A 27925-nucleotide genomic window follows, 5' to 3' on the forward strand; every position below is an offset into this window, starting at 1 on the left:
TATTTGCAACCCCATGGACTGCAGCACGCCATGCTTCCCTGTCCTTCACTATCTCCTGGAGTTTGCTCAAATTATGTTCGTTGAATTGATGATGCCATCCAACCATCTCATCCTCTGTTGCCCCCTTTTCCTCCTGCCTTCAATCTTTCCCAGCATCAGGGTCTTTTCCAAGGAGTTGGGTCTTCACATAAGGTAGCCAAAGTATTGGAGCTTCAGCTTCAGGATCAGTCCTTCCAAGGAATATTCAGGGCTTATTTTCTTTAGGACTGACTGGTTTGATCTCCATGCTGTTCAAGTCAAGTGATTTTTCATCAAGTCAAGTGATGAAGGTGATAAGGTCATTTATTAGGCAAAGGAGAGTCTCTTCAACAAATGGTGCTGGGAAAATTGGATGTCCACATGGAAAAGAATGAAGTTTTACCCTTTACTTACACCATGTTTAAGAATTAGTTAAAAATGGATCAAACACTTAAATTTAAGAGCCAAAGAGGTAAACCCATTAAACTTCCACAAGAAAACCCCACTGCTTCCAAAATTAACTCTATGGTTTATGATTTTTATGTGTACATTTGATTTTTATGGGTATCACCTGCCAGATGCTCAAGTAATTTGAACACTCCATGATTTCTCCATCACTATGGTTACCAAAATCAAAAAAATACAAAACCAAAGAGAACTATTATCATATTAAGATGTTTTTCAAACATTTTCATGTAAATTTCTACTGCCCTCTAAAAAGAAATACTAGGGCTATTTTTTTTTTTTTTTTCCCCAAAAGTCTTTAGAAAGAAATAATAGGGATTCCCTGGTAGCTCAGTTGGTAAAGAATCCGCCTGGAATGCAGGGAACCCTGGTTCAGTTCCTGGGTCAGGAAGATCCCCCGGAGGAAAGCATGGCAATCCACTCCAGTTCTTGCCTAGAGAATCCATGGACAGAGAAACCCATGGACAGAGAAACCTGGCAGGCTACAGTCCACGTGGTCACAAAGAGTCGGATATGACTAAGTGACTAAGCACAGCACAAAAAGAAATACTAGCATGGCTCTCAGAAAACAAAGTGCAAAAACATATAATAAAACATTACAAGGATAATTGTCAAACTACCACTGATCCATGCATATATGTGTATGTGTGTGTGTGAGAGAGTATATGTGTTTGTATGTGTGTGTTTGCATGTTGGAGATGAGCAATTTCTGAGGAATGCTTGATCTACTTTTCAATCAGTGAGGTAGGTTGGTGCAAAAGTAACTGAAGTTTTCCACTGATCAACTTTGCCATTTGATATTGGAATACATGCTTAATTATTAATAGTTTTGGCTGGGTTGGAAAAGTTATGTATAATATGTTTGTCTGACTTGAGAACATATTAACACACTTTAAAAAAAATCTCTTAAGGATACAATATATCAACTTATAAAAGGAAAAGATAACAAGAAATGGGTGAGATTTTTCTAGGAAACTCACAGTTCATAAACTTGGCTATTTATATGAAACTATCAAATCACTTTATTTATTACATGTAAGACTCAGGGCCATCACTCTGGAGATACAGGAAGGCTCAGATCCATCAATCATAAAATTAGTTTAACAGTTCTTAAAGCCTATTTTCTGATCCATATGGGCATAACACTCTCTTATAAGACTGCTAGGTGGATTACATAATATACAGATACAAGAGTCCAGCACAAGGCATACACTCTGTTCAACAGATATTTGTAGAACTGAATAAAAATAACAAAAACAGGAATTCTGACCTCAAAAAGCTTACAGTCAAAGGAGATAAGAAGTAAATATAATTTTATTGCTAGGTAAAAAAATAATATGCTTCTTCATATCATGAATAAAGTATTCTAAGAATTCAATAAAGGAACAAATATTTCACTATGTGAAAAAACAAGCATTTTGAGTTTAAAAGTATGGTCGATTCATGTTGATGTATGGCAAAAATCACCACAATATTGTAAAGTAATTATCATCAAATAAAATAATTAATTTTAAAAAATAAATAAATAAAACCAAAATAAAAAAAGGCATGGGGACAATATGGGCATGTGTGAATTAGGAGAGAAACTGGGACTACCCTGGTGATCCAGTGGTTAAGACTGCCATTCCAATTCAGGGGCCAAGGGTTCAATTCCTGGTTGAGAAACTAAGATCTCACATGCCACACATTACAGCCAAAAAATAAAAATAAATAAAATAAGAATAATAAAATAATTTTAAAAAATAAAAGAGAAACTAAAATTATCCTAAAATTGGGAAAATCTTTCTTCTTTTTCAAAAGAACAACCGAGAAAAGCCTAGAGAATGGAAGAGTAAGTAGTTTCATTTAGCTAAAACAAAACCTGTGTGAAAAAAATTAAGAAAGCTGAAAAGATAAACTAGAACTAGGGCTAGATTATGAGTGATCTTGAATCCCTGACTAAGGTATGTGAAATAAAAGTAGGATGTAGCATTGCTCTGAGTTATGTTAAAGACACTCTGGCAGAGTACAATAAATTAGAAGATAGAAAAAGGATATGTGGTAAAACCAGCTAAAAGGCTACTACAAATAGCCCAGGCCAGAGACTTAAACTACAGTAATATCAATGGAACCTGAGAGCAAGACACTGATGAGAGATCTGACTGCAGTTGAGCAACAGAACTGGTGGCTAGAAGCAAAGTAGAAGGACAATTATTAGATAACATAGATGACTAGGAGGATGAAGATTCTGTTAACATAAATGGTGAAAACATCAACTAATGTGACTAGAAAGTCAAATGCAACAAGAATCCTTTCATTATAGTGAAATTCTAATTTGCTTTCACTTGTATCTATGTGTGTTTATAGATAAGAGAAATACACGTTATTCATATATATGCACAAACACTTGTTTTCTGCAGAAAGAATTAAGCACAGGTATATTATATATAGGGCTTCCTTGGTGGTTCAGTGGTAAAGAATCTGCCCACCAATGCAGAAGATGTGGATTTGTTCCCTAGGTCGGGAAGATCCCCCAGAGAAGAAAATGGCGACCCACATCAGTATTCTTGCCTGGGAAATCTCATGGACAGAGGAGTCTGGCAAGTTATAGTCCATGGGGGTCACAAAAGAGTTGAACATGACTTGGTGACTAGACAAAAACAATATTACACATAGCTTATAACTGGTATCCTAGCAGTTTTAAAAACTTGTCAGTAAAGACTGACTTATAAAATATGTAATAAAATATAACAAATATTGAAAAAAGGCATCTGTTTTAGAAGAACAATATGCTTAAACAAAGGTAGATAATTTCTATACAGATCACTGTATTCCACTCTATTCAATTCTGGCATAAAGAAATAATTTTACTATTCATTATAGGGCAATCCTTTAAAAGAAAGACTATACAAAAAGAGTGTAATATTTTATAAGTTCAAACCGTTCTTCTTAATCTACACTTACTCTCTGTAACTCCCATTTCTCGATAAGGTGTTCTACTTCACCGCCAAGAACTGTGGTGTTAGAGTCATTCAGGAGCAGGAATCCATTCTTTATGTCCACAGCACCTGAGAGTTTAACTTTAGTTCCAGGTGGTGTGTTTAGGCTAAAGCAAAGGAAAAAAAGAGTTAAAACACATTTAAGCTCCTTCCCCAAACTAGAATTCAGTCCCATAATACAACCTAGTAAAATTCTTCAAAATGTACCAATGTGAAAACTATTTTTCAGATGATGGGCTATATAGTGTGAACAGGTCATCAGGGAGAAATCAGAAGACCAGGTACAAGACTGTCATTTTCTACCTTAATTTTCTACATGTAAAAATATATGGATAATAGAAATCATAGCTCATGAACTTAAAGATAAAGAAAACAAAAGATGTGAAAGTACTTCCTTGACTCTATTACACTGTATAAATGTAAGATTTGATCTTTTTTCCCCTGAGCTTTACAACCTCACATTTTTTAAGGTGTTTAAAAGAAGCCTTTTATTAACCACAAATAACTTTTAATACATTATCAATACAAATAGGAAAATGTCTTTTAATGAATATTATATACCAAAAATCTGAAGGTTTTTCTTCATAATGACACAATAAAAAGAATCAAATTTGAAGGAGAAGTACAAAGCAAAATTTTGCAAACACCACTGTCATTTACTAATAACAGTTGAATTATAGTCTAAATTTACTACATCACCTGGGGAGGAAGGGCAACCATTTTTAATAGAGAGAATTTCTAAACTCTTATTAGCACCATTCAAAGCTTATTATCAGTTGTTTATCTACAAACTAACAGGTCAGTTCAGTTCAGTCACTCAGTCATGTCCTACTCTTTGCGACCCCATGAACTGCAGCATGCCAGGCCTCCCTGTCCATCACCAACTCCCAGAGTTACCCTAACTAACAGGTCAGGTAAAGCTTTAAAGCAAGTTTTCAGTGCAATGTTTACAGCTCCTTCTTTTAAGATACTTGGAGTCTATGATCTCAAAGGATGTTAAACAATTCTGCCTTGATAATTACAAGGTGTTAACATGTGGAGAGAAATGTGTAATGAAAAGAATTTTCCATTTTTCCAAACCTCATTTTATACTGTGTTAAAAAATTAAATTCCAATACAAAAGAGATAACAAATCTGTAAGAAACCGAGACATTTAACATCTATATAAACTACTGTAATCCTAAAACAATGCTCTTTTTATTAACCATCCAGTTAAAGATCAAATAAGAGTTATTTACTCTAAAGCATACTGACTTCAAAAGGATTTTTCCATAATAGGTTAACATTATCAGATTTGGAACAAACATTATCATACCATGACCCCTTTTACAAAAACCAGAGAAAAAATTGTTTATCCTTCTACCAGTCTTTCAGTAAAGGAAAAAATGAAAGAAATCCATTTCATCACATAGGTTTATCCTAAAGTAAAAGCATATATACTAAGCCCCACTGCATCTCTTCAAACATAGCAGCAAGGGGTAAAGAACTGCAAAAAGGAATAAAGACGGTCCTAAAGCACTTAAGATAAATTAGAAAATCATGCTGAGAGGCTTTCACACTGTCACATTTTTAAAAATTTATAAAATTCACCATGTGGAATGTGTGTGTGCATACTAAGTCACTTCAGTCATGTCTGACTCTTTGCAACCCTATAGACTGTAGCCTGCCAGGCTCCTCTGTCCATGGGATGCTCCAAGCAAGAATACTGGAATGGGTGATAGTGCAAAAGCAAATCAATTGGTGGGGGGATGCGGGGAGCATGGGAGGTGGTTCAGGATGGGGAGACACATGTTACTCCCCAAGATGGGGAGCTCCCTTGGCTGATTCATGTCAATGTATTGCAAAAACTACCACAATATTGTAAAGTAATTATCCTCCAATTAAAATAAATTAACTTTTTTTAAAAGCAAATCAATGAAAGCATTGGTATCGCTGGTTTATTTTGAAGAAAAATGGTTGATAAAATGGTCATTAACAAGAAGACACAGAATATGCCTATTTTTAAGGTTTCAAAAATCCCATCAGAGTAAAACATTATTTGGTAAAAATTATCCTAAAATTATCTTAAGGACCCCATGCTTAATCATTCTTAGTCATTTTATGTAACTTAACAAAACAAATGGTCATGGACAGCCTTGCCTAACTTAACTCTTAAGTAGAGAGCTATATGGTAATATGGAGAAGGCAATGGCACCCCACTCCAGTACTCTTGCCTGGAAAATCCCATGGACAGAGGAGCCTGGTAGGCTACAGTCCATGGGGTCGCTAAGAGTCGAGCGCGACTGAGTGACTTCAGTTTCACTTTTCACTTTCATGCATTGGAGAAGGAGATAGCACCCCACTCCAGTATTCTTACCTGGAGAATCCCATGGATGGAGGAGCCTGGTAGGCTGCCGTCTATGGGGTCACACAGAGTCGGACATGACTGAAGCGACTTAGCAACAGCATATGGTAATAAATGTAGGAAACTTTGCACAATGCCTATCAAACTTCAAAATCAGCAACAACTGAATACAGATACACTAAGTGAAGTTTTTCCCAGTTCCAGGTAAAGAGCAGATACAGATTTTCTAACTCTATAGTCACCATTTAGGGATAAATTTTAAAAAATAAGCACCAAGAATACCAAGGTGCCCTACTCTTAACCTATAAAGAAATTATTAATGAATTACAATATTTACATAAAATCAATGAGTTCTTTAGAGCCATTTTTAGCCAATAATTTCTAACATATTGATAAAATTGGAAAGTGTAATGAAAATGTAAAAATCACAAATTAGCAATATAAGAAACTACACAAGACCTTAAAAAGTAGGAAGCAAATTACAGGGGCATTTTCATTATGATAATATATTTTTAAAACCAAAAGCTAATGTGAAAGCAGATAATGAGTTATCTTTATGTAAAATGACTGTACCTTTCCAAACTCTTTCTCTAATAGGTTAAGAGGGAAAAGATAGTGAATTTTCTGAAGTCAAACATACAATCTCACTAGGATAATTGAGAAAGAGTTATAGTCACTGAATTACAATTCTATTCCCACAAAAGAATAAACATACAGTATACTAACGCATATATATGGAATTTAGAAAGATGGTAACAATAACCTGGTGTACGAGACAGCAAAAGAGACACTGATGTATAGAACAGTCTTATGGACTCTGTGGGAGAGGGAGAGGGTGGGAAGATTTGGGAGAATGACATTGAAACATGTAAAATATCATGTAAGAAACGAGTTGCCAGTCCAGGTTCGATGCACGATACTGGATGCTTGGGGCTAGTGCACTGGGACGACCCAGAGGGATGGTATGGGGAGGGAGGAGGGAGGAGGGTTCAGGATGGGGAACACATACATACCTGTGGCGGATTCATTTCGATATTTGGCAAAACTAATACAATTATGTAAAGTTTAAAAATAAAATAAAATTAAAAAAAAAATAAATAAACGGGTGCTAAAACTTTAATAAAATTTTTATTATATCACCTTCAGGGTCATAACTTACTCAGAGAGCATATTGCAATTTAACTAATACTTGATTGGCACTCCAAAGTTCCTTTATTCTCTCTCTTCATTTAAATTAAAAAAAAAAAAAAAAAAAAACTATAGGAAGAAGTGAGGCTGGAGATACGATAGATGAGTAGAACGAAGCACCCCCAGAGAAATGCGATGCCCAGTGGTGAAAACACATGGTGAAAACACATTCTATACCAATTCCTGGTTTATCCTCCCTAGTGAGTTACAACCACTAACCACCAAACTTATTTTGAAAATAGTTTCCCAACTTGTTCACATGGAAGAACACTTCTGTAAGCTATTGTTTCTATAGAACCAAAAGTAGTCATGTTGTTTCAATGATGAGCAAATGAAAAAGAAGCAACACTTTTTCTCAATTGTCAAAATGTAATAAATTCAACAAAAGAAAATGGTGAACGGCGTAAGAGACCCTCTTCTCTGGGTTGATCTTGTGCTTTCATTTACCACAGAAAAATATACAGCAGTAAAATGAGAGAATGAGCCATTACATAGCAAGTCTTCCTACTCAGTCAAAGGAGGAAAGCCTGTATTTCCATAAAAGTAGGAATCATTCTACTCTTCAAAGAAAAGACAACATAATCACAAAGTCAATATACCCCACTTTGTATATGAAAATCAGCATTTTCGACAAACATTAATACTCTCTTCTAAGGAAGGAGCCTCCCTCACAAGGAGCCTCCCTCACCAAAGGCAGACACTAGATGAAGGAAGGAAAAAAGAACGAGACCACTGATTGCGGAATACAAGGCCTCAACCTACCATATTTCCTCCCATATACCATCATGCCAATCACCCAAGCTCTTCTAAGTGTAACTTTTCACTCATCTGTTGTCAGGGTACCCTGTCTTTGCACGTGCCATCCCCTACCCCAATCTCTCTCAAAATACCTATTCATATTTTAAGTCTTATTCCTGGCTCTCTTAGGTACAGGCAATTTCCTGAACTCCTATTCCTTTTAGATTATATATATATTATAATCTGTATGCTGTGTACTTATCTCATTGCCATAGAAGCTGCTGTTACTGCTAAGTCGCTTCAGTCATGTTCGACTCTGTGCGACCCCATAGATGGCAGCCTACCAGGCTCCCCCGCCCATGGGATTTTCCAGGCAAGAACACTGGAGTGTGTTGCCATTTCCTTCTCCAATGCATGAAAGTGAGAAGTGAAAGTAAAGTCCCTCAGTCATGTCCAACTCTTAGCGACCTCATGGACTGCAGCCTACCAGGGATTTTCCAGGCAAGAACACTGGAGTGGGTTGCCATTGCCTTCTCCACCATATAAGCTACTTGGGGGCAAAATCTAAATTCTTTGTATCTTTGACCCTCCAGCACCAGATAAAAATGTTAGAACAAATGCTTGGGCAGGAAAGAAGTGTGGTCTCAGCATTAATATTAAATGGAAAAAGCACAAAAGACTCTGAGCAGCAAACATAAGCATATAAAATGACTAAGAAAAGAAAAACGTGAGAGGGACTGTTTGCAAATGTCCAATGAAAATTCCCATCTCAGAAAAAAGAGTTCAAATGGATCTAATGGAGACACTGAGAATAATGGAGACACTTTCCCTTGCCTCTCACTGCTTTTTTCCATTCCAACAGGCATGACTCTAAAAGCCTATTATAAAAACAGGCAAAAGAAGGATTTGGAAATTTTTCCTTATAGAATTATTCCCCCTTTTAGAAAGTGGAGCAACATACAAATCTCTCTAGCTTAAATCATTTCCTCCAAGAAAACTCATTTGCCTATAACTTTTCTAAACCACTAAACAGTGTGATGGTCACAACTAACTGTCAAGGAAGAAACTGTAACATATTTAAAGAAATTTGGCTCAGACTGTAAAGTGTCTGCCTACAATGTGGGAGACCTGGGTTTGATCCCTAGGTTGGGAAGATCCTCTGGAGAAGGAAATGGCAACCCACTCCAGTACTCTTGCCTGGAAAATCCCATGGAATGGTGGAGCCTGTTAAGCTACAGTCCATGGAGTCACAAAGAGTCGGACACGACTAAGCGACTTCACTTTCACTTTCTGTTCGGAAAATTTTTAACAATCTAAAATTTAGTGATAAAATTAACAAGATTACTTTCCATGTAAGAATATCTTAAATTTCTGTTTTTGTTATTAATGTTAAAGCAACTAAATCCAGTTTAAACTATTTCTCTTTACAGATATAGTACAAACTCTCTAATTTATACTGAAAAACTATAACATGTACTTAAGAGTTCATTCCTTCTTTTTAAAGGTCTTAGAAATAAAATCCATTGTGAATTGTACCTTTAAACACAACAAATATACACAATAAAGAGCCAATTACCTTATTTTTGACAAGTAACTAAATTCTACTGCTGTGCAACTTATATGACCATCAGTCATCTGTAAACGCAACATCCTTGGTGCAGCCTGAGATTCTTCATTATCCTTTGGTGCAGCAACATTGCGAATTTTTTGAATTTGCAAAACACATGGACCTTCAAGCTGTGAGAAGACAAAGGAATAAATATCACCTGTAGCCACAGCACTGTTTTCACTTTAATCTTTCTCTTTTCCTTAATGGTTATATTTTATTCTTTATAATGATATTTCAATTAAATAAGCTCAAATTTTAAACTGTTACATACATCAGGGTTTTTTTTAATTTAAAGATAAAACTTCAAAAAGGTCTTTTGAAGGATTTTTTAAAATATAATTCTGAATTAATTTTCAGAAAACAAAGGAAAAAATGTTAGGGAAAAAGTTATTTTCTGAATTAATGTTATATTAAAAGATGTTTTTCATCTTATGTGCTCTAAATTGTTCACATATAGCCTCCCTTTTCCACCCGTGTACATTAACAGACATTCTGGAATTAAAAACATTGGCAATTTTTTAAGGGATATCAACTTCACAACAACAGTGGAAAGGACTGTTTTCTGTTCAAAAGTATCAAGTTTAAAGTATACTCTGGGGAAGGCGGGGCGGGGGGCGGGGGGGGGTGTGGGGGGATGTCCCAAGATGGCAGAGAAATAGGATAGGGAGACCACTTTCTCCACTATAAATTCATCAAAAGATCATTTGAATGTTGAACAATTTACACAAAACAACTTGTGAATGAAAATGGAGGACACCAGACACCCAGAAAGGCAGCCCAATCTCTTCAAAAGGAGGTAGGAGAAAATATAAAAGGCAAAAACAGAGACAAAGGATTTATGGGAAGAGATCCGTCCTGGGGAGGGAGTCATGAAGGAGAAGTTTCCACACAACAGGAAACCCTCTCACAGGCATGTCAGTGGGGAGCTTTGGAATCTGAGGGCAATGTAACAGGAAGAAAAAAAAAAAAAACATACACAGAATATGCACCTAACCACAACTACCAGTGGAGAAGCAGCTCAGACACTTGTGTCCGCCAGCAGTGAGTGGAGGCTGGGCAGGGAGGTATGGGCTGCAGCATTGATCCTTAGGATGAGGACTGGGCTTGAATGCCCTGAGGACAATCTGAGGAGGCTAATGTGACACAGTAACCCAAAACATGCCACTGCCAGGGAGACAAAAAAAGGAAGGAAAAAGGACTTTTCCCTCTAAAGGTTCTGACTCCTTATGGTGACCCCTGGCACACTTATAGAACAAAGGCTTGTGCCCTAGCAAATACCAAAGGAGAACAAGCCAGCTGCTCTTTAGGGCCCTCCCTCCTGGGAGGCAGAGATGCAAGTGTGTGACAGCCAGAGCTGGAAGGCAAGGGGCCACTGCAATCTCAGCACCAGAGACCACATTTTCCACCAAACTGTGAGCAGGCTGCCAGTTGCTAACCACGTCTTCCTGGGATCCTGGATGGCTGACATCTGCCAGGAGGGTCGAGCCTGAGATCAGCTCCCCAGAGGAGACACACAGCACACCTGGTGGTGCACCCGGCAAACCTAGCCGCCGGAACCAGGGAGGTGATAAGACACATGGCCCACCTGGGACAGTGCACTCACCAAGCAACCAGTCACCTGAGCTGCCTGGACCTGGAAAGGGCACAAAACGTACAAACCAACTGCATCTGTGCCCTTGCAGAGCACCTGAGAATCTCAGTAGCTCAGACCTGGGACGTGTACGAAACACAAGGTCCACTTGGGACAGTGCCCTTGCAGAGCACCCTGGAGCCTGAGCACTGTGGACCACAAAGTACATGACGCCTTCGCCTGTGGCAAACCAGTTGTGGTCCATCCACTGTGAGCATTACCCACACGTGCCAGAGGTATCTGTTTGCAGTGTCCCTCCCTCTCCACAGGACAACTAAACAAGTGACCCTAAATAAGTGGCCAGCTTCATCCCCTCGTATCAGGGCAGAAACTAGACGCTGAAGAGACTTGCAAAAGAAGAAACCAAAATAAACAAAGAAGTGGGGAACGCCTTCAACAGACTAAAACCCTTCAGGTAATGCTGAGACTGCACATTTTTCCCTGGTGGCTCAGACGGTAAAGCATCTGCCTGCAATGCGGGACACCCGGGTTCAATTCCCGGGTCAGGAAGATCCCCTGGAGAAGGAAATGGCAATCTACTCCAGCACTCTTGCCTGGAAAATCCCATGGACGGAGGAGCCTGATAGGCTATAGTCCATGGGGTCGCAAAGAGTCGGACACGACGGAGCGACTTCACTTGTAGACCTTGAGAAGAAGTACAAGCCAGAACAATGGACTATCTGACACTGAACTGACCCCACACTGCCCACAACAGTGCCAGAGAAATTCCTAGGTATATTTTTACTATTATCACTTTGTAATTTAAAAAAAAATTATTTATTACTCCTTTAACTTTCATTTTTATAGCCTACTATTACCTTTCTGGAAAAAAAAAAGACCTATTTTTTAAAACAAACTCCATATATATTTTTTTTTCTGACTGATTTTGTTTTGTATTATTTATATTGAATTTTTGAGAGTTAAATCTCTATTCTAGTTTTTAATCTTTGCTTTTTAAAATTTGTTATCAATTTTGCACCTTTAGGAATCTAATCTTCAGTATCCATTTTCACTGAGGGACTTGATTACTGGCTTGACTGCTCTCTCCCCTTTTAACTCTCCCTTTTCTCCTCCTGGTCACCTCTATCTCCTTCTTCCCTCTTCTCTTGTTTATAAAACTCTGTGAATCTCTCTGGGTGTTCCTGGCTGTAGAGAGGTGTTTCACCATTAACCTAGGGGTTTTATCTTCTGCACTGTATGGATGGAGAAGTGTTGACACTCTTGTAGGAGGAGGGCCAAAACCCTAAGGCTACCAAAAGTCTCCATACCTACACTGAAACCAAGCTCCACCCAAAAGCCAACTAGCTAACTAAGCTAATTAATACCACACTAATTCTCCAGAAAAACGGTAACACAACCCTGAACATTAAAAGATGGGCTGCCCAAAGCCATACCAAACCCACAGACATCCCCAAACTCACTACTGGACACTTGACTGCAGTCCAGAGAGAAGAGATCCAGTTCCACCCACCAGGACACAGACACAAGTTCCCCCAAGGAAACCCCAAAAAGCCACTGGTCCAACCCCACTCACAGGGAGCAGACTTCAAAATTAAGAGGAACCACAACCTTCTAGCCTGCAGAAAGGAAACCCCAAACACAGCAGTCTAAACAAAATGAAAAGGCAGAGAAATATTCATCAGGTGAAGGAACATGACAAAAACCCACCAAACCAAACCAAAGAGGGGGAGATAGGGAGTCTACCTGAAAAAGAATTCAGAATAATGATAGTAAATATAGTCCAAAATCTTGAAAACAAAATGGAGTTACAGATAAACAGACTAGAGACAAGGATTGAGAAGAAGAAAGAAATGTTTAACCATGACCTAGAAGAAATTAAGAAGGGTCAATCAATAATGGACAATGCAATAACTGAGATTAAAAACCTCTGGAGGGAACCATATACTCGTATCAGTAGAAAAACTGAGGTAGAAGAGAGGATAAGTGAGGTGGAAGACACAATGGTGGAAATAAATGAAGCAGAGAGTTAAGAAGGAAAAAAGAAAAAAGAAATGAGGACAACCCCAGAGACCTCTGGAATGATATTAAACGTCACAATATTCAAACATAGGTTTCCCAGAAGAAGAAGACAAAAAGAAAGGGATAAGAAAACACTTGAGGAGATAATAGTCAAAAATTTCCCTAAAATGGGGAAGGAAAAGTCATCCAAGTCTAAGAAACCCAGAGAGACCCAAACAGGATAAACCCAAGACAAAATGCCCAAAGACACATATTAAACAAACTAACAAAAATTAAACACAAAGAGCAAATATTAAAAGCAGCAAAGGAAAAGCAACAAATAACACACAAGGGGATAAGGATAAAAGCTGATCTTTCAATAGAAACTCTTCAGACCAGAAGGGAATAGCAGGACATAAAAGTGATAAAAGAGAAAAACCTACAACCAAGATTACTCTACTCAACAAGGATCTCATTCAGATACGAAGCAGAAATCAAAAGTTTTACAGACAAGCAAAAGCTGACAGAATTCAGCACACCAAACCAGCTCTTCAACAAATGCCAAAGGATCCTCTCTAGACAGGAAACACAGAAAGGGTTTATAAAAACGAACCCAAAACAACAAAGGAAATGGTAAAGGGATCATACTTATCAATAAGTACCTTAAATGTAAAGAAAGCTACCTAAAATAATCACCTTAAATGAAAAGAAATTTTTGGGGTTAAACGGACCAACCAAAAGACAGACTAGCCAAGTAGCTACAAACCCAAGACCCCTACATATGCTGTCTACACGAGACCACCTCAAAACTAGGGATGCATACAAACTGAAAGTGAAGAGCTAGAACAGATATTTCATGCAAATGGAGACCAAAAGAAAGCAGGAGAAGCAATACTCATATCAGATAAAATAGACTTTGAAATAAAAACCATAATGAGAGACAAAGAAGGACACTACATAATGATCAAAGGGTCAATCCAAGAAGAAGATGTAACAATTATAAATATATATGCACCCAACATAGGAGCACCTCAATACATAAGGCAAATGCTAACAAGTATGCAACAGGAAATTAACAAAAACACAATAATAATAGGGACTTTAATACCCCACTCACACCCATGAATAGATCAATCAAACAGAAAATAAGCAAGGAAACACAAACTAAATGATACAATGGACCAGTTAGACCTAATTGATATCTATAGGGCATTTCACCCAAAAACAATGGAATTTACCTTTTTTTTCTCAAATGCACACAGAACATTCTCCAGGATAGAGCACATCCTGGGCCATAACTCTAGCCTTGGTAAATTTTTTAAAATTGACATCATTTCAAGCTACTTTTCTGATCACAATGCAGTAAGATTAGATGTCAACTACATGAAAAAACTGTTAAAAATCCAACCATTTGGAGGCTAAACAACACACTTCTAAATAACCAACAGATCATGGAAAGAAGTCAAAAAGGAAATAAAAACATGCATAGAAAGAAATAAAAATGAAAACACAACAATCTAAAACCTATAGGATTCAGTAAAAGCAGTGCTAAGAGGGATATTCATGGCAATACAAGCCTACCTCAAGAAACAAGAGAAACATCAAATAAACAACCTAACTTTACACCTAAAGTAACTAGAAAAAGAACACAAAAACACCAAAGTTAGTAGAAGGAAACAAATCATAAAAATTAGAGCAGGTCACAATGAAAATGAAGGAGACTCTAACAAAGATCAACAAAACTAAAATATGGTTCTTGAGAAGATAAGTAAAATAGACAAACCATTAGCCAGACTCATCAAGAAAAAAACGGAAAAAAAATCAAATCAACAAAATTAGAAATGAAAATGGAGAAATCACAACAGACAACACAGAAATACAAAAGATAGTAAGAGACTACTATGAGCTACTATATGCCCATAAAATGGATAGCTTGGAAGAAATGGACAAATTCTTAGAAAAGAATAACCTTCCAAAACTGAACCAGGAGGAAATAGAAAATCTGAACAGACAAATCAGAAGCACAGAAATTGAAACTGTAATCAAAAATCTTCCAGCAAACAAAAGCCCAGGACCAGACGGCTTCACAGTTGAATTCTACCAAAAATTTAGAGAAGAGCTAACACCTATCCTACTCAAACTCTTCCAGAAATTCTCAGAGGAAGGTAAACTCCCAAACTCATTCTATGAGGCCACCATCACCCTAGTACCAAAACCAGACAAAGATACCACAAAAAAAGAAAACTATAGGCCAATATCACTTATGAACATAGATGCAAAAATCCTCAAGAAAATTCTAGCAAACAGAATTCACCAACACGGTAAAAGGATCATACATCATGACCAAGTGAGCTTTATCCAGGGATGCAAGGATTCTTCAATATTCACAAATCAATCAATGTGATATACCATATTACAAACTGAAAAATAAAAACCATTATATTATCTGAATAGATACAGAGGAAGCCTTTGACAAAATTTAACTCCCATTTATGATAAAAATTATTCAGAAAGTAGGCACAGAAGGAACATACCTCAACATAATAAAAGCCATATCTGACAAACCCAAAGCAAACATTATCCTCAATGGTGAAAAAGTGAAAGCATTTCCTCTAAAATCAGGAAAAAGACAAGGGTGCCCACTCTCACTACTACTATTCAACATAGTTTTGGAAGTCCTAGCCACAGCAATCAGAGAAGAAAAAGAAATAAAAGAAATCCAGATTGGAAAAGAAGTAAAACTCTCACTGTTTGCAGATGACATGATCTTCTACATAGTAAACCCTAAAGGTACAACCAGAAAATTACTAGAGCTAATCAATGAATATGGAGAAGGAAATAGCAACCCACTCCAGTATTCTTGCCTAGAGAATCCTGTGGACATAGGATGGGCTGCTGTCCATTGGGTCACACAGAGTCGGACACGACTGAAGCAACTAGCAGCAGCAGCAGCAATCAATGAATATAGTAAAGCTGCAGGATATAAAATTAATACATAGAAATCCCTTGCATTCCTATACACTAAGAATGAAAAAACAGAGAAATTAAGGAAACAATCCCATTAACCATTGCAATGAAAAGAATAAAATACTTAGAAAAAAACAAACAAATGGGACCTAAATAAACTTAAACGCTTTTGCACAATGAAGGAAACTATAAGCAAGGTAAAAAGGTAGCCTTAAGAATGGGAGAAAAGAACAGCAAACGAAACAACTGACAAAAATTAATCTCCAAAATAAATAAGCAGCTCATGCAGCTCTATACCAGGAAAACAAATAACCCAATCAGAAAGTGAGCCAAAGAACTAAACAGACGTTTCTCCAAAGAAGACATACAGATGGCTGATAAACACATGAAAAGATGCTCAACATCACTCATTATTAGAGAAATGCAAACCAAAACCACAATGAGGTATCATCTCACACCGGTCAGAATGGCCACCATCAAAAAGTTGACAAACAATAAATGCTGGAGAGGATGTGGAGAAAAGGGAACCCTCTTACACTGTTGGTGGGAATGCAAACTGGTACAGTCACTATGGAGAACACTGTGGAGATTCCTTAAAAAACTGGAAATAGAACTGCCTTATGATCCAGCAATCCCACTGCTGGGCATACACACCGAGGAAACCAGAATTCAAAGAGACACATGTACCCCAATGTTCATTGCAGCACTGTTTATAATAGCTAGGACATGGAAGCAACCTAGATGTCCATCAACAGATAACGGATAAGGAAGTTGTGGTACATATACACAACGGAATATTAATCAGCCATAAAAAGAGAACACATTTGAGTCAGTTCTAAAGAGGTGGATGAAACTGGAGCCTATTAGACAGAATAAAGTAAGTCAGGAAGAGAAAAAGCAATACAGTATATTAACAAATATATACAGAATTTAGAAAGATGGTAATGATGATCCTTTATGAAAGGCACCAAGAGAGATACAGATGTAAAGAACAGACTTTTGGACTATGTGGGAGAAGGCAGGGGGATGATCTGAGAGAATAACATTGAAATATGCATATTACCATATGTAAAACAAATGACCAGGGCAAGTTCTATGCATGAAGCAGGGCACTCAAAGCCAGTGCGCTGGGACAACCCAGAGGGATGGGCTGGAAAGGGAGGTGCGAGGGGAGTTCAAGATGGGGGGACACATGTGCACCTGTGGCTGATTCATGCTGATGTATGGCAAAAATCACCAAAAGATTTTAAAGTAATTATCCTTCAATTAAAATAAACTAATTTAAAAAATTTAAATGGAGGAAAGAGGGTAATAAGTTGGCCTCAAGCATAGATCATATTATACACAAGATTACTACTGAATGCCAGCTGTGATTTTCTTTGAAGTAGCAGGTTAATTTCTTTTTAAATATTGAATGCAATTGGCTAATTTAATATAAAAAATTTTGTGATTTCCAGATAGCAAAAATGTACTCATTAAAAATATTTAAAAGAAAAAAAGAAAAAGAGGTAGTTCACTCCAGACAGGTAAGTGGCAGGTTTATAAGTAAGAGAACGTACACGGGCAGTTTGTCTTGCATCGCTACAAAGTGAGTAGGCCTCTGTAGCCATCAGTCACAATCTTAAACGTGCACATGAAGGTTCTAACATGGTCCAGGCACATGTACTGTCCAGATGGCCTCAACAGCACATTGTTCTCTCAGGGCTACATCCTCAAACCAAGCTCACACTGTGGGAATGGTGGGCAGCACCTACATTCCAAGTACAGGAAAGGGGTGAAGAGTCTCTGATTGTCCGGGTCCAGTTCTAGTCTCAACAGGAAGTCATGACCTCTGGATGACTTCCTCTAATGCCTTCTCTTTCAGAATCCTCAAAGGTAAGTTCTAAAGTTGAATTTAAGATACTTGCAGATCTGTAGTCAAAGTGTTCTCCCTATTACAAAAGGCCCCGTCCCTGTATTGCAACAGTCATTTCCCCAACTTGTAACAGTTCTCTTAAATAAAATCTCTTTATTAAATAAATAAAGTACACCCTCTTCTGGAATTTAAAAAATTCCAAAATTTAAACTACATAAAATCCAAGAAGTGTGAACTACATTTATTTTCATATTTCCTCTTTAAGTGAGTTTAAATGTAATGCTGTATTATATGCATTGGCAATAAGGAGAAGAAGTGTTCTCTCTAGCCATATTTCAATCAAAGACAAAAAGAAAATTGATAGGCTAACTATTAAGTCAAAAGTTTTAATATAATAAAATGCTATGGCATAATTGGAGAATGAGAGCAAAATCTGCTTATATGTATGAAAAATAAATTTAACGAGCTGACACTTTCTACATTATAAAATATCATACCTTTAAATACTATTATTCTGACAAAGAACAAAAGCTTTTTTGTTATAAAAAGATTTTTAAGTAATACCTTTTTGTACATATTAGTTCAATATATATTTTAACAAAGAGAAAAAGAAATATGAAAAGACATTTACACTTAATTTCTTGAGTAGGCATGTTCCCAAGTTGACAAATTTCTACCCTATATTTACTAGTATTTTGCCCACAAAGAAATAATTCTGTTATAAAATTTAGCCCTGCTGCTGCTGCTGCTGTTGCTGAGTCGCTTCTGTCGTGTCCGACTCTGCACAATCCCATAGATGGCAGCCCACCAGGCTCCCCCATCCCTGGGATTCTCCAGGCAAGAACACTGGAGTGGGTTGCCATTTCCTCTCCAGTGCATGAAAGTGAAAAATGAAAGTGAAAAGTGAAAGTGAAGTCGCTCAGTCATGTCCGACTCCTAGCGACCCCATGGACTGCAGCCTACCAGGCTCCTCCATCCATGGGATTTTCCAGGCAAGAGTACTGGAGTGGGTCACCATTGCCTTCTCCAAAATTTAGCCCTAGAGAATATAATTGGGCTTTCCTGGTGGGTCAGTGGTAAAGAATTCACCTGCCAATGCAGGAGATACGGATTGGATCCCTGGGTCAGGAAGATCCCCTGGAGAAGGAAATGGCAACCCACTCCAATATTCTTGCCTGGAAAATCCCATGGACAGAGGAGCCTGGCGGGCTACAATCCATCGGGTCACAAAGGCGTAGGACATGACTTACCGAGTAAAAACAACAACAAAAGAAGAAGGGCTAGGATCTCTCAAGAATATAATTAGAGAAAAGAGACAAAAATTACATCTAAGTTTCTGTTATGAAATAAAATTCTAAGTTGAAATAAGCCGACCTTTAACAACAATAAGCTACTGATTCAGAATAAACTTTTCCTTTATTTTTGTTAATGCCATTAAAATAAAGTCATTTAAACCAAAGGCATATTATGGTTCTTATAATGTTCATCATTTTCTTTATTCATATGTTTAGCTTTTGCTGTCCAACAGAGTCCACTAACCATATAAAACTTTTTAAATTTACATTTAAATTAATTAACATTTAGTGAAATTAAAAGTTCAATTCTTCAGTCACACAGATCACATTTTGATTATTCTATACCTGCATAATAGAGAAACAGACGGTCCTACATCACTGCAAAAAGTTCTATTAGACCATCAGTGAAGATCTAGATCTATGTGAACCAAAATGATTCTACGGAGTATACATTCACTTAAGTGTGGGATGAAAACAACTGTTTCTATTTAATTTTTAGGAACAAAGAAATTAAATATTATTAATACTTCATAATCGGAGCAACAAGGGCACCCTCACTCAGTCCATATGGTTTACAGTCACAAGGCATCTTAATAGAATTTGGGAAAATCTACATCACATGGGTATTGACATGGCACCTTCACTGGTTTGTTTGTTTCCAATGTTCTGTGACAAACTGACATTTATTTGCGTGCAGTTAAATGAATATACTGGTAATATGACCTAGTTTTAACCATTAATGATCACAAAAATGAAAATGTGGCTTTAAAAGATTCTGCCAAAGAAACACAAATTGAAAACAATGCCAACCACACAGAACAGGACTGTTTTTGCTCATCTCCTACAACTGACTGATCATGAGAACAAAAAGCTAGGAGTGCTAGGGAAGAACACTTGCTCCCAACTCCATGTTTCCTAGCAAGCAGCAAGTTTATTTCATTACTCCAACTCTTGGCTTTCCTGGTGGCTCAGCTGGTAAAGAATCTGACTGCAATTCAGGAGACCTGGGTTCGATCCCTGGGTTGGGAAGATCCCCTGGAGAAGCAAACGGCTACCCAATCCAGTATTCTGGCCTGGAGAATTCCACAGACTGTTCAGTCCGTGGGGTCACAAAGAGTCAGACACAAGTGAGAAACTTCTACTTTCTTCACTTTCACTCCAACTCTCAGCCTCTTCATCTCATTTAATGAATTAAATAGTGGCCCTGCCAAAAGATGGGTCCACATGAAACCTGTAAACATAGTCCTATTTGGGAAAAGGGACTTGATATATCTAATTAAGATCAGTATCTAAAGATTAGATGATCCTGGATTAGGAGAAACACAATGATGAGTGTCTTCAGAAGACAAGGAGAAATAAACACAAAGACACCGGGTACAAAGGCCGTTGAAGGAAAAAAATGGAGGCAGCAGTTGGAGTTACACATCTAGGAGCCAAAGAACACCAAAGACTGCCCACAGCTACTGAAAGCTATGAGAGGAGCATAAAACAGACTCTCCTTCAGAGCCTCCACAAGGAACCAACCCTTCTGACACCTTGATTTCAGACTTCTGGCTCACAGACTGTGAAAGAATAAATCTCTGTTATTGTATGCCACCAAGTTTGTGGGAATTTGATACAAAAGCCTCAGAAGACTAACATACCCATTTATGGAATTACTTATCTGATTGGGAAGAATATACTGTATATTTTGGGCTCATCATCACCCGTCATTTCTTGGGATCTAAGTAGGGACCCTGAAGAGGAGGAGGTACCTATTCAGCCTCTTCACTGGACTGGCATTGCCATAGTGAATGTATAAATCTGCCAGGTTTGTGCTTCAATTAATGTATCCATTTGTCTCTCCTACCAAGCTATATCTTCCAAATTAATTTTTGTCAATGATAAAGTTGATCGGGAAGATTCCTGGAGTAGAAAATGGCTACCCACTGCAGTATTCCTGCCTGGGAAATCCCATAGACAAAGGAGTCTGGCGGGCTACAGTCCATGGGGCCGCATAGACTGAGACACGACTAAGCAACTAAGCACAGCACATTTTGGCCCACATTTGCCACTTCTTTCCTTCTCCATCAATTCAAAACCAAAATAAAAAAGGAGGAACTATTTATTAGACTCTCCTGAGAAACTCCTGAATTACAGTCTTTTCGATTTTCAATTTGAAACAATAGGTCTTAAGACTAATTCCACACAATTCGGAAAGATTCTAAAATATAAATAAAAGATCAGATAAAATGATTTTTTCATTTTAATGTTTATAATATACAATTAATTACACAAAGCAGTCAAAAAATAGGAAAGTACTAAATCTAAATAAAACACAGAATAAAATGCAAATATTCTAAATTCTAGCTTTAACCCTGTATCTAAAAGCATCCACAAAACTCAATGACTTTATTTTTTTTTATTTTAAATTGATTTATTTTAATTGGAGGTTAATTACTTTACAATACTGTATTGTTCTGCCATACATCAACATGAATCCACCATGGGTGTACACGTGCTCCCCATCCTGAACCCCCCTCCCACCTCCCTCCCCGTACCATCCCTCTGGGTCATCCCAGTGCACCAGCCCCAAGCATCCTGTATCCTGCATCGAACCTGGACTGGACTCTGTGGGAGAGGGTGGGATGATTTGGGAGGATGGCATTGAAACATGTATAATATCATATAAGAAAAGAACTAACTTTCAAATCCTTCTTCAACTAGTGTCAAGAGCAACCGTAAAGTAAAAAAAGATATCCAATTTAAATGAAAGGAATAACAAACAAGGACTACTTTTTGCCCAAGATTTCTTTAACATTTGATTTTCACCTTTACATGAGCAAGAAGGAGCAAGTTAAAGAAATTATTGCAAAAATTTCAATATTTAAGAATAAAGAGCTCTAATTCTAATAAACAATATGAGGTATACACTGGAAATATTCTCTGAGGCCAAAAAGAAATCATCTAGGCTTCATTCCTTCCTTTCCTTTGGTTGATAGACATCTGTGTCTTTGTCATCTATGCCATCTGAACTCTAGCCATGTCAATTAATATGGAATATCAGATTTAAATGACTGTATTAGTTTATCAATTTATTGATCATGTTAAATAATGTTCTTATTTACAATAAGACTCTTCAAAGTTTGGATGACATAGAACCACATACCTATGGTCTGAACACAGGTAAGGAAATTATTTAAACTTAGACATTCTATGATACTATGAAAAATCTTCCAGCCATTTCTTTTTATACTTTTATCAACTTCCTTGAGGAATGAATTTATCAATACCTAACAACATAAGCATCACAATTTCTGTCAACCCTGTAAGAGGGTCATAAACAAAGAACTTCCTGAGTATGATTCAGTTCAGTTCAGTCAGTCAGTTGTGTTCGGTCCTTTGTGATGCAAGGGACAGCAGCACGCCAGGCCTCCCTGTCCATCACCAGTTCCTGAAGCTTACTCAAACTCAAGTCCATCAAGTCTGTGATGCCATCCAACCATCTCATCCTCAGTCATCCCCTTCTCCTCCTGCCTTCAATCTTTCCCAGCATCAGGGTATCTCGAAATGAGTCAGCTCTTCGCATCAAGTGGCCAAAGCATTAGAGTTTCAGCTTCAGCATCAGTCCTTTCAATGAATAGTTAAAACTGATTTCCTTTAGGATAGACTGGTTGGATCTTCTTGCAGTCCAAGGGACTCTCAAGAGTCTTTTCCAACACCACAGTTCAAAAGTATCAATTCTTTGTTGCTCAGATTTCTTTATGGTCCAACTCATATCCATACATGACTACTGGAAAAACCATAGTTCTGACTAGAGGGACCTTTGTCGGCAAAGTAATGCCTCTGCTTTTCAATATGCTGTCTAAGCTAGAAATAGCTGTTCTTCCAAGGAGCATAGCTGCAGTCACCATCAACAGTGATTTTGGAGCCCAAAAAAATAAAGTTGGTCACTGTTTCCACTGTTTCCCCATCTATTTGCTATGAAGTGATGGGACCAGATGTCATGATATTAGTTTTTTGAACGCTGAGTTTTAAGCCAACTTTTTCACTCCCCTCTTTCACTTTCATCAAGAGGCTCTTTAGTTCTTCTTTACTTTCTGCCATAAGGGTGGTTTCATCTGCATATATAAGGTATCACCCAGCAACCTTGATTCCAGCTTGTCCTTCATCCAGCCTGGCTTTTGCATGATGTACTCTGCAAATAAGCCATATAAGCAGGTTGACAGTATACAGCCTTGACCTACTCCTTCCCCAATTAGGAACCAGTCCTTTGCTCCATGTCCAATCCTATCTGTTGCTTCCTGACCTGCATACAGATTTCTCAAGAGGCAGGTCAGGTGGTCTGGTATTACCATCTCTTGAAGAATTTTCAACAATTTGTTGTGATCAACACAGTCAAAGGCCTTAATAGTCAATGAAGTGGAAGTAGATGCTTTCTGGAACTCTCTTGCTTTTTCGAAAATCCAATGGATGTTGGCAATTTGATCTCTGGTTCCTCTGCCTTTTCTAAATTCAGCTTGAACATCTGGAAGTTCTTGATTCATGCACTGTTGGAGCCTGGCTTGGAGAATTTTGAGCATTACTTTGCTAACATGTGACACGAGTGCAACTGTGCGGTAGTTTGAACATTCTTTGGCACTGCCTTTCTTTGGGACTGGAATTAAAATTGACCTTTTCCAGTCCTGTGGCCACTCCTGAGTTTTCCGAATTTGCTGGCATATTGAGTGCAGAACTTTCACGACATCATCTTTTAGGATTTAAAATAGGTCAACTGGAATTCCATCACCTCCACTAGCTTTGTTCGTAGTGATGCTTCCTAAGGCTCACTTGACTTTGCATTCCAGGATGTCTGGCTCTAGGTCAGTGATCACACCATCATGGTCATCTGAGTCATGAAGATCTTTCTTGTACAGTTCTTCTGTGTATTCTTGACACCTCTTCTTAATATCTTCTGCTTCTGTTAGGTTCATACTATTTCTGTCCTTTATTGTGTCTATCTTTGCATGAAATGTCCCCTTGGTATCTCTAATTTTCTTGAAGACAGTGTGATTAAGTTCTGTTAAATCTTCCATCATTATTGCTAAGTGTGTTAAAATTAAGAGAATAAAGAAGTTTCATCCTCCACAGTCCTTTTTAAGTAGTTAAAATCACAATTTATTTTTCTTTACTTAGTCACTACTTCTGAAAGCATTTCCTGTGGTATCAGTAGAGATTTTGAGAAGCTCATTTTTTCATATGCTCATATTTGTATTGAGAAGTTTTTGCTAGACTATTCACATCCCTACCTGAGGATCCAAGCATCTGGATCATTTCAAGTTGCCTTGAAATATGAAATATTGGTTCTCCCTTTAGCTGCTTTAAAAGCCTGAAGGATACATTTCTATGATGCCCTCCTTCTTACTAATTCTTTGCTCTGTCAAAATAACTCAGTATCATTTTTATAAAATTTGATAATAAAATAGGGGTAAAACAGGAAGTGATCAGAAAAAATAGTATTATTTGTCATACCCTCTACCACCGTAAGGATGGTATCAGACTCAATAAAATGGGAACAAAAGAGAACTGTTTATTACAATGTTAGAAATTTTATAACTTTTCTCATGTTACCCATGTAGGCATCTACAGTAACTCCCAATCTGGAAAACATTTTCCTCCAGAGAAGATCTATATTTGCTTCTTGTAGTAACAACATTGCACTTGAGAGCCTCAGCTTTGGTGGAAAAGTAACAAAGTTAACCTTACCCAGAATCTTAATTCACTGTAAATTAATAGCACCAGAGTAACTCCATAAGCCCTACTACCAGATTTCATGATTCAAATGCCCAAGAGATCCATGCAGAAAGATAAAGAAACATAAAATTATAGGAAAATATCATGACACAATGAAATAAGCCTCCAGAGAAGATCTATATTTGCTTCTTGTAGTAACAACATTGCACTTGAGAGCCTCAGCTTTGGTGGAAAAGTAACAAAGTTAACCTTACCCAGAATCTTAATTCACTGTAAATTAATAGCACCAGAGTAACTCCATAAGCCCTACTACCAGATTTCATGATTCAAATGCCCAAGAGACCCATGCCGAAAGATAAAGAAACATAAAATTATAAGAAAATATCATGATACAATGAAATAAGCCATGAAACCTGAGAATCACAAAAATACTTTTTCAGAAACTTAAGACTCTAACAAGGAGTTGAGAATTTAGAATTATAAAACACACACTACAAAACAGTAAGCCTAACCTAGAGAATTTACATAGAACTGCAAACCTAAGAACTAGGAAATAAAACATTTTGCTGAAGCAGCACATGAAATTTATAAACATATATCAAGCCATAATATAAGCCTCTCAGTTCAGTTCACTTCAGTCGCTCAGTTGCGTCCGAGTCTTTGCGACCCCATGAATTGCAGCATATCAGGCCACCCTGTCCATCACCATCTCCCGAAGTTCACTCAGACTCACGTCCATCAAGTCAGTGATGCTATCCAGCCATCTCATCCACTGGCGTCCCCTTCTCCTCCTGCCCCCAATCCCTCCCAGCATCAGAGTCTTTTCCAATGAGTTAACTCTTCGAATGAGGTGGCCAAAGTACTGGAGTTTCAGCTTTAGCATCATTCCTTCCAAAGAAATCCCAGGGCTGATCTCCTTCAGAATGGACTGGTTGGATCTCCTCACAGTCCAAGGGACTCTCAAGAGTCTTATCCAACATCACAGTTCAAAAGCATCAATTCTTCAGCGCTCAGCTTTCTTCACAGTCCAACTCTCACAGCTGTACATGACCACTGGAAAAACCATAGCCTTGACTAGACGGACCTTTGTTGGCAAAGTAATGTTTCAGCTCTTCAATATGCTATCTGGGTTGGTCATAACTTTCCTTCCAAGGAGTAAGCGTCTTTTAATTTCATGGCTGCAGTCACCATCTGCAGTGATTTTGGAGCCAAAAAAACATAGTCTGACACTGTTTCCACTGTTCCCCATCTATTTCCCATGAAGTGATGGGACTAGATGCCATGATCTTCGTTTTCTGAATGTTGAGCTTTAAGCCAACTTTATCACTCTCCACTTTCACTTTCATCAAGAGGCTTTTTAGTTCCTCTTCACTTTCTGCCATAAGGGTGGTGTTATCTGCATATCTGAGGTTATCGGTATTTCTCCCGACAATCTTGATTCCAGCTTGTGCTTCTTCCAGCCCAGCATTTCTCATGATGTACTCTGCATATAAGTTAAATAAACAGGGTGACAATATACAGCCTTGACGTACTCCTTTTCCTATTTGGAACCAGTCTGTTGTTCCATGTCCTGACCTGCATATAGGTTTCTCAAGAGGCAGGTCAGGTGGTCTAATATTCCCATCTCCTTCAAAATTTTCCACAGTTTACTGTGATCCACACAGTCAAAGGCTTTGGCATAGTCAGTAAAGCAGAAATAGATGTTTTTCTGGAACTCTTTTGCTTCTTCCATGATCCAGCGGATGCTGGCAATTTGATCTCTGGTTCCTCTGCCCTTTCTAAAACCAGCTTGACATCTGGAAGTTCACGGTTCATGTATTGCTGAAGCTGGGATTGGAGAATTTTGAGCATTACTTTACTAGCGTGTGAGATGAGTGCAATTGTGCGGTAGTCTGAGCATTCTTTGGCATTGCCTTTCTTTGGGATTGGAATGAAAACTGACCTTTTCCAGTCCTGTGGCCACTGCTGAGTTTTCCAAATTTGTTGGCATATTGAGTGCAGCACTTTCACAGCATCATCTTTCAGGATTGGAAATAGCTCCACTGGAATTCCATCACCTCCACTAGCTTTGTTCGTAGTGATGCTTTCTAAGGCCCACTTGACTTCACATTCCAGGATATCTGGCTCTAGGTGAGTGATCACACCATCGTTGATTATCTGGGTTGTGAAGATCTTTTTTGTACATTTCTTCTGTATATTCTTGCCACCTCTTCTTAATATCTTCTGCTTCTGTTAGGTCCATACCCTTTCTGTCCTTTATCAAGCCCATCTTTGCATGAAATGTTCCCTTGGTATCTCTAAGTTTCTTGAAGAGATCTTTAGTCTTTCCCATTCTGTTGTTTTCCTATATTTCTTTGCATTGATTGCTGAGGAAGGCTTTCTTATCTCTTCTTGCTATTCTTTGGAACTCTGTATTCAGATGCTTATATCTTTCCTTTTCTCTTTTGCTTTTCACTTCTCTTCTTTTCACAGCTATTTGTAAGGCCTCCTCAAACAGCCAGTTTGCTTTTTTTCATTTCTTTTCCATGGGGATGGTTTTGATCCCTGTCTCCTGTACAACGTCACGAACCTCAGTCCATAGTTCATCAGGCACTCTATCTATCAGATCTAGTCCCTTAAATCTATTTCTCACTTCCACTGTATAATCATAAGGGATTTGATTTAGGTCATACCTGAATGTCTAGTGGTTTTCCCTACTTTCTTCAATTTAAATCTGAATTTGGCAATAAGGAGTCATGATCTGAGCCACAGTCAGCTCCTGGTTTTGTTTTTGTTGACTGTATAGAGCTTCTCCATCTTTGTCTGCAAAGAATATAATCTATCTGATTTCAGTGTTGACCATCTGGTGATGTCCATGTGTAGAGTCTTCTCTTGTGTTGTTGGAAGAGGTGTTTGCTATGACCAGTGAATTTTCTTGGGAAAACTCTATTAGTCTTTGCCCTGCTTCATTCTGTATTCCAAGGCCAAATTTGCCTGTTACTCCAGGTGTTTCTTGACTTCCTACTTTTGCATTCCAGTCCCCTATAATGAAAAGGACATCTTTTTTAGGTGTTAGTTCTAAAGGTCTTATAGGTCTTCATAGAACCATTCAACTTCAGCTTCTTCAGCATTACTGGTTGGGGCATAGACTTGGATTACTGTGATACTGAATGGTTCACCTTGGAAAT

At 37.9% G+C, this 27925-nt stretch overlaps 1 protein-coding gene across 13 annotated transcripts in view; it reads right to left on the bottom strand.

Moving 5' to 3' along the window:
* Positions 1 to 27925, bottom strand: part of TDRD3 (tudor domain containing 3) — a 217514-nt gene that overhangs the window by 106376 nt on the left and 83213 nt on the right. For 11 of the 13 annotated variants that reach the window (XR_015137568.1, XR_015137569.1, XM_086328443.1 and 8 more), the window contains 2 exons: positions 9308 to 9468; positions 3427 to 3568 (listed from right to left, as the gene is read on the bottom strand). Coding sequence is in view for 9 of the 13 variants with exons in the window: in XM_086328443.1 (XP_086184569.1) it covers positions 3427 to 3568; positions 9308 to 9468 (303 nt within the window). In the remaining 4 variants the exon portion in view is untranslated. The remainder of the gene's footprint in view (positions 1 to 3426; positions 3569 to 9307; positions 9469 to 27925) is intronic. The other 2 variants (XM_086328446.1, XM_086328445.1) reach the window with 1 other exon arrangement.

This window comes from Bos grunniens, chromosome 12 (assembly GCF_055505025.1).
Source record: "Bos grunniens cultivar Pamir isolate PY7600 chromosome 12, Bosgru_T2T1.0, whole genome shotgun sequence".
NCBI classification, from domain to species: Eukaryota; Metazoa; Chordata; class Mammalia; order Artiodactyla; family Bovidae; genus Bos; species Bos grunniens.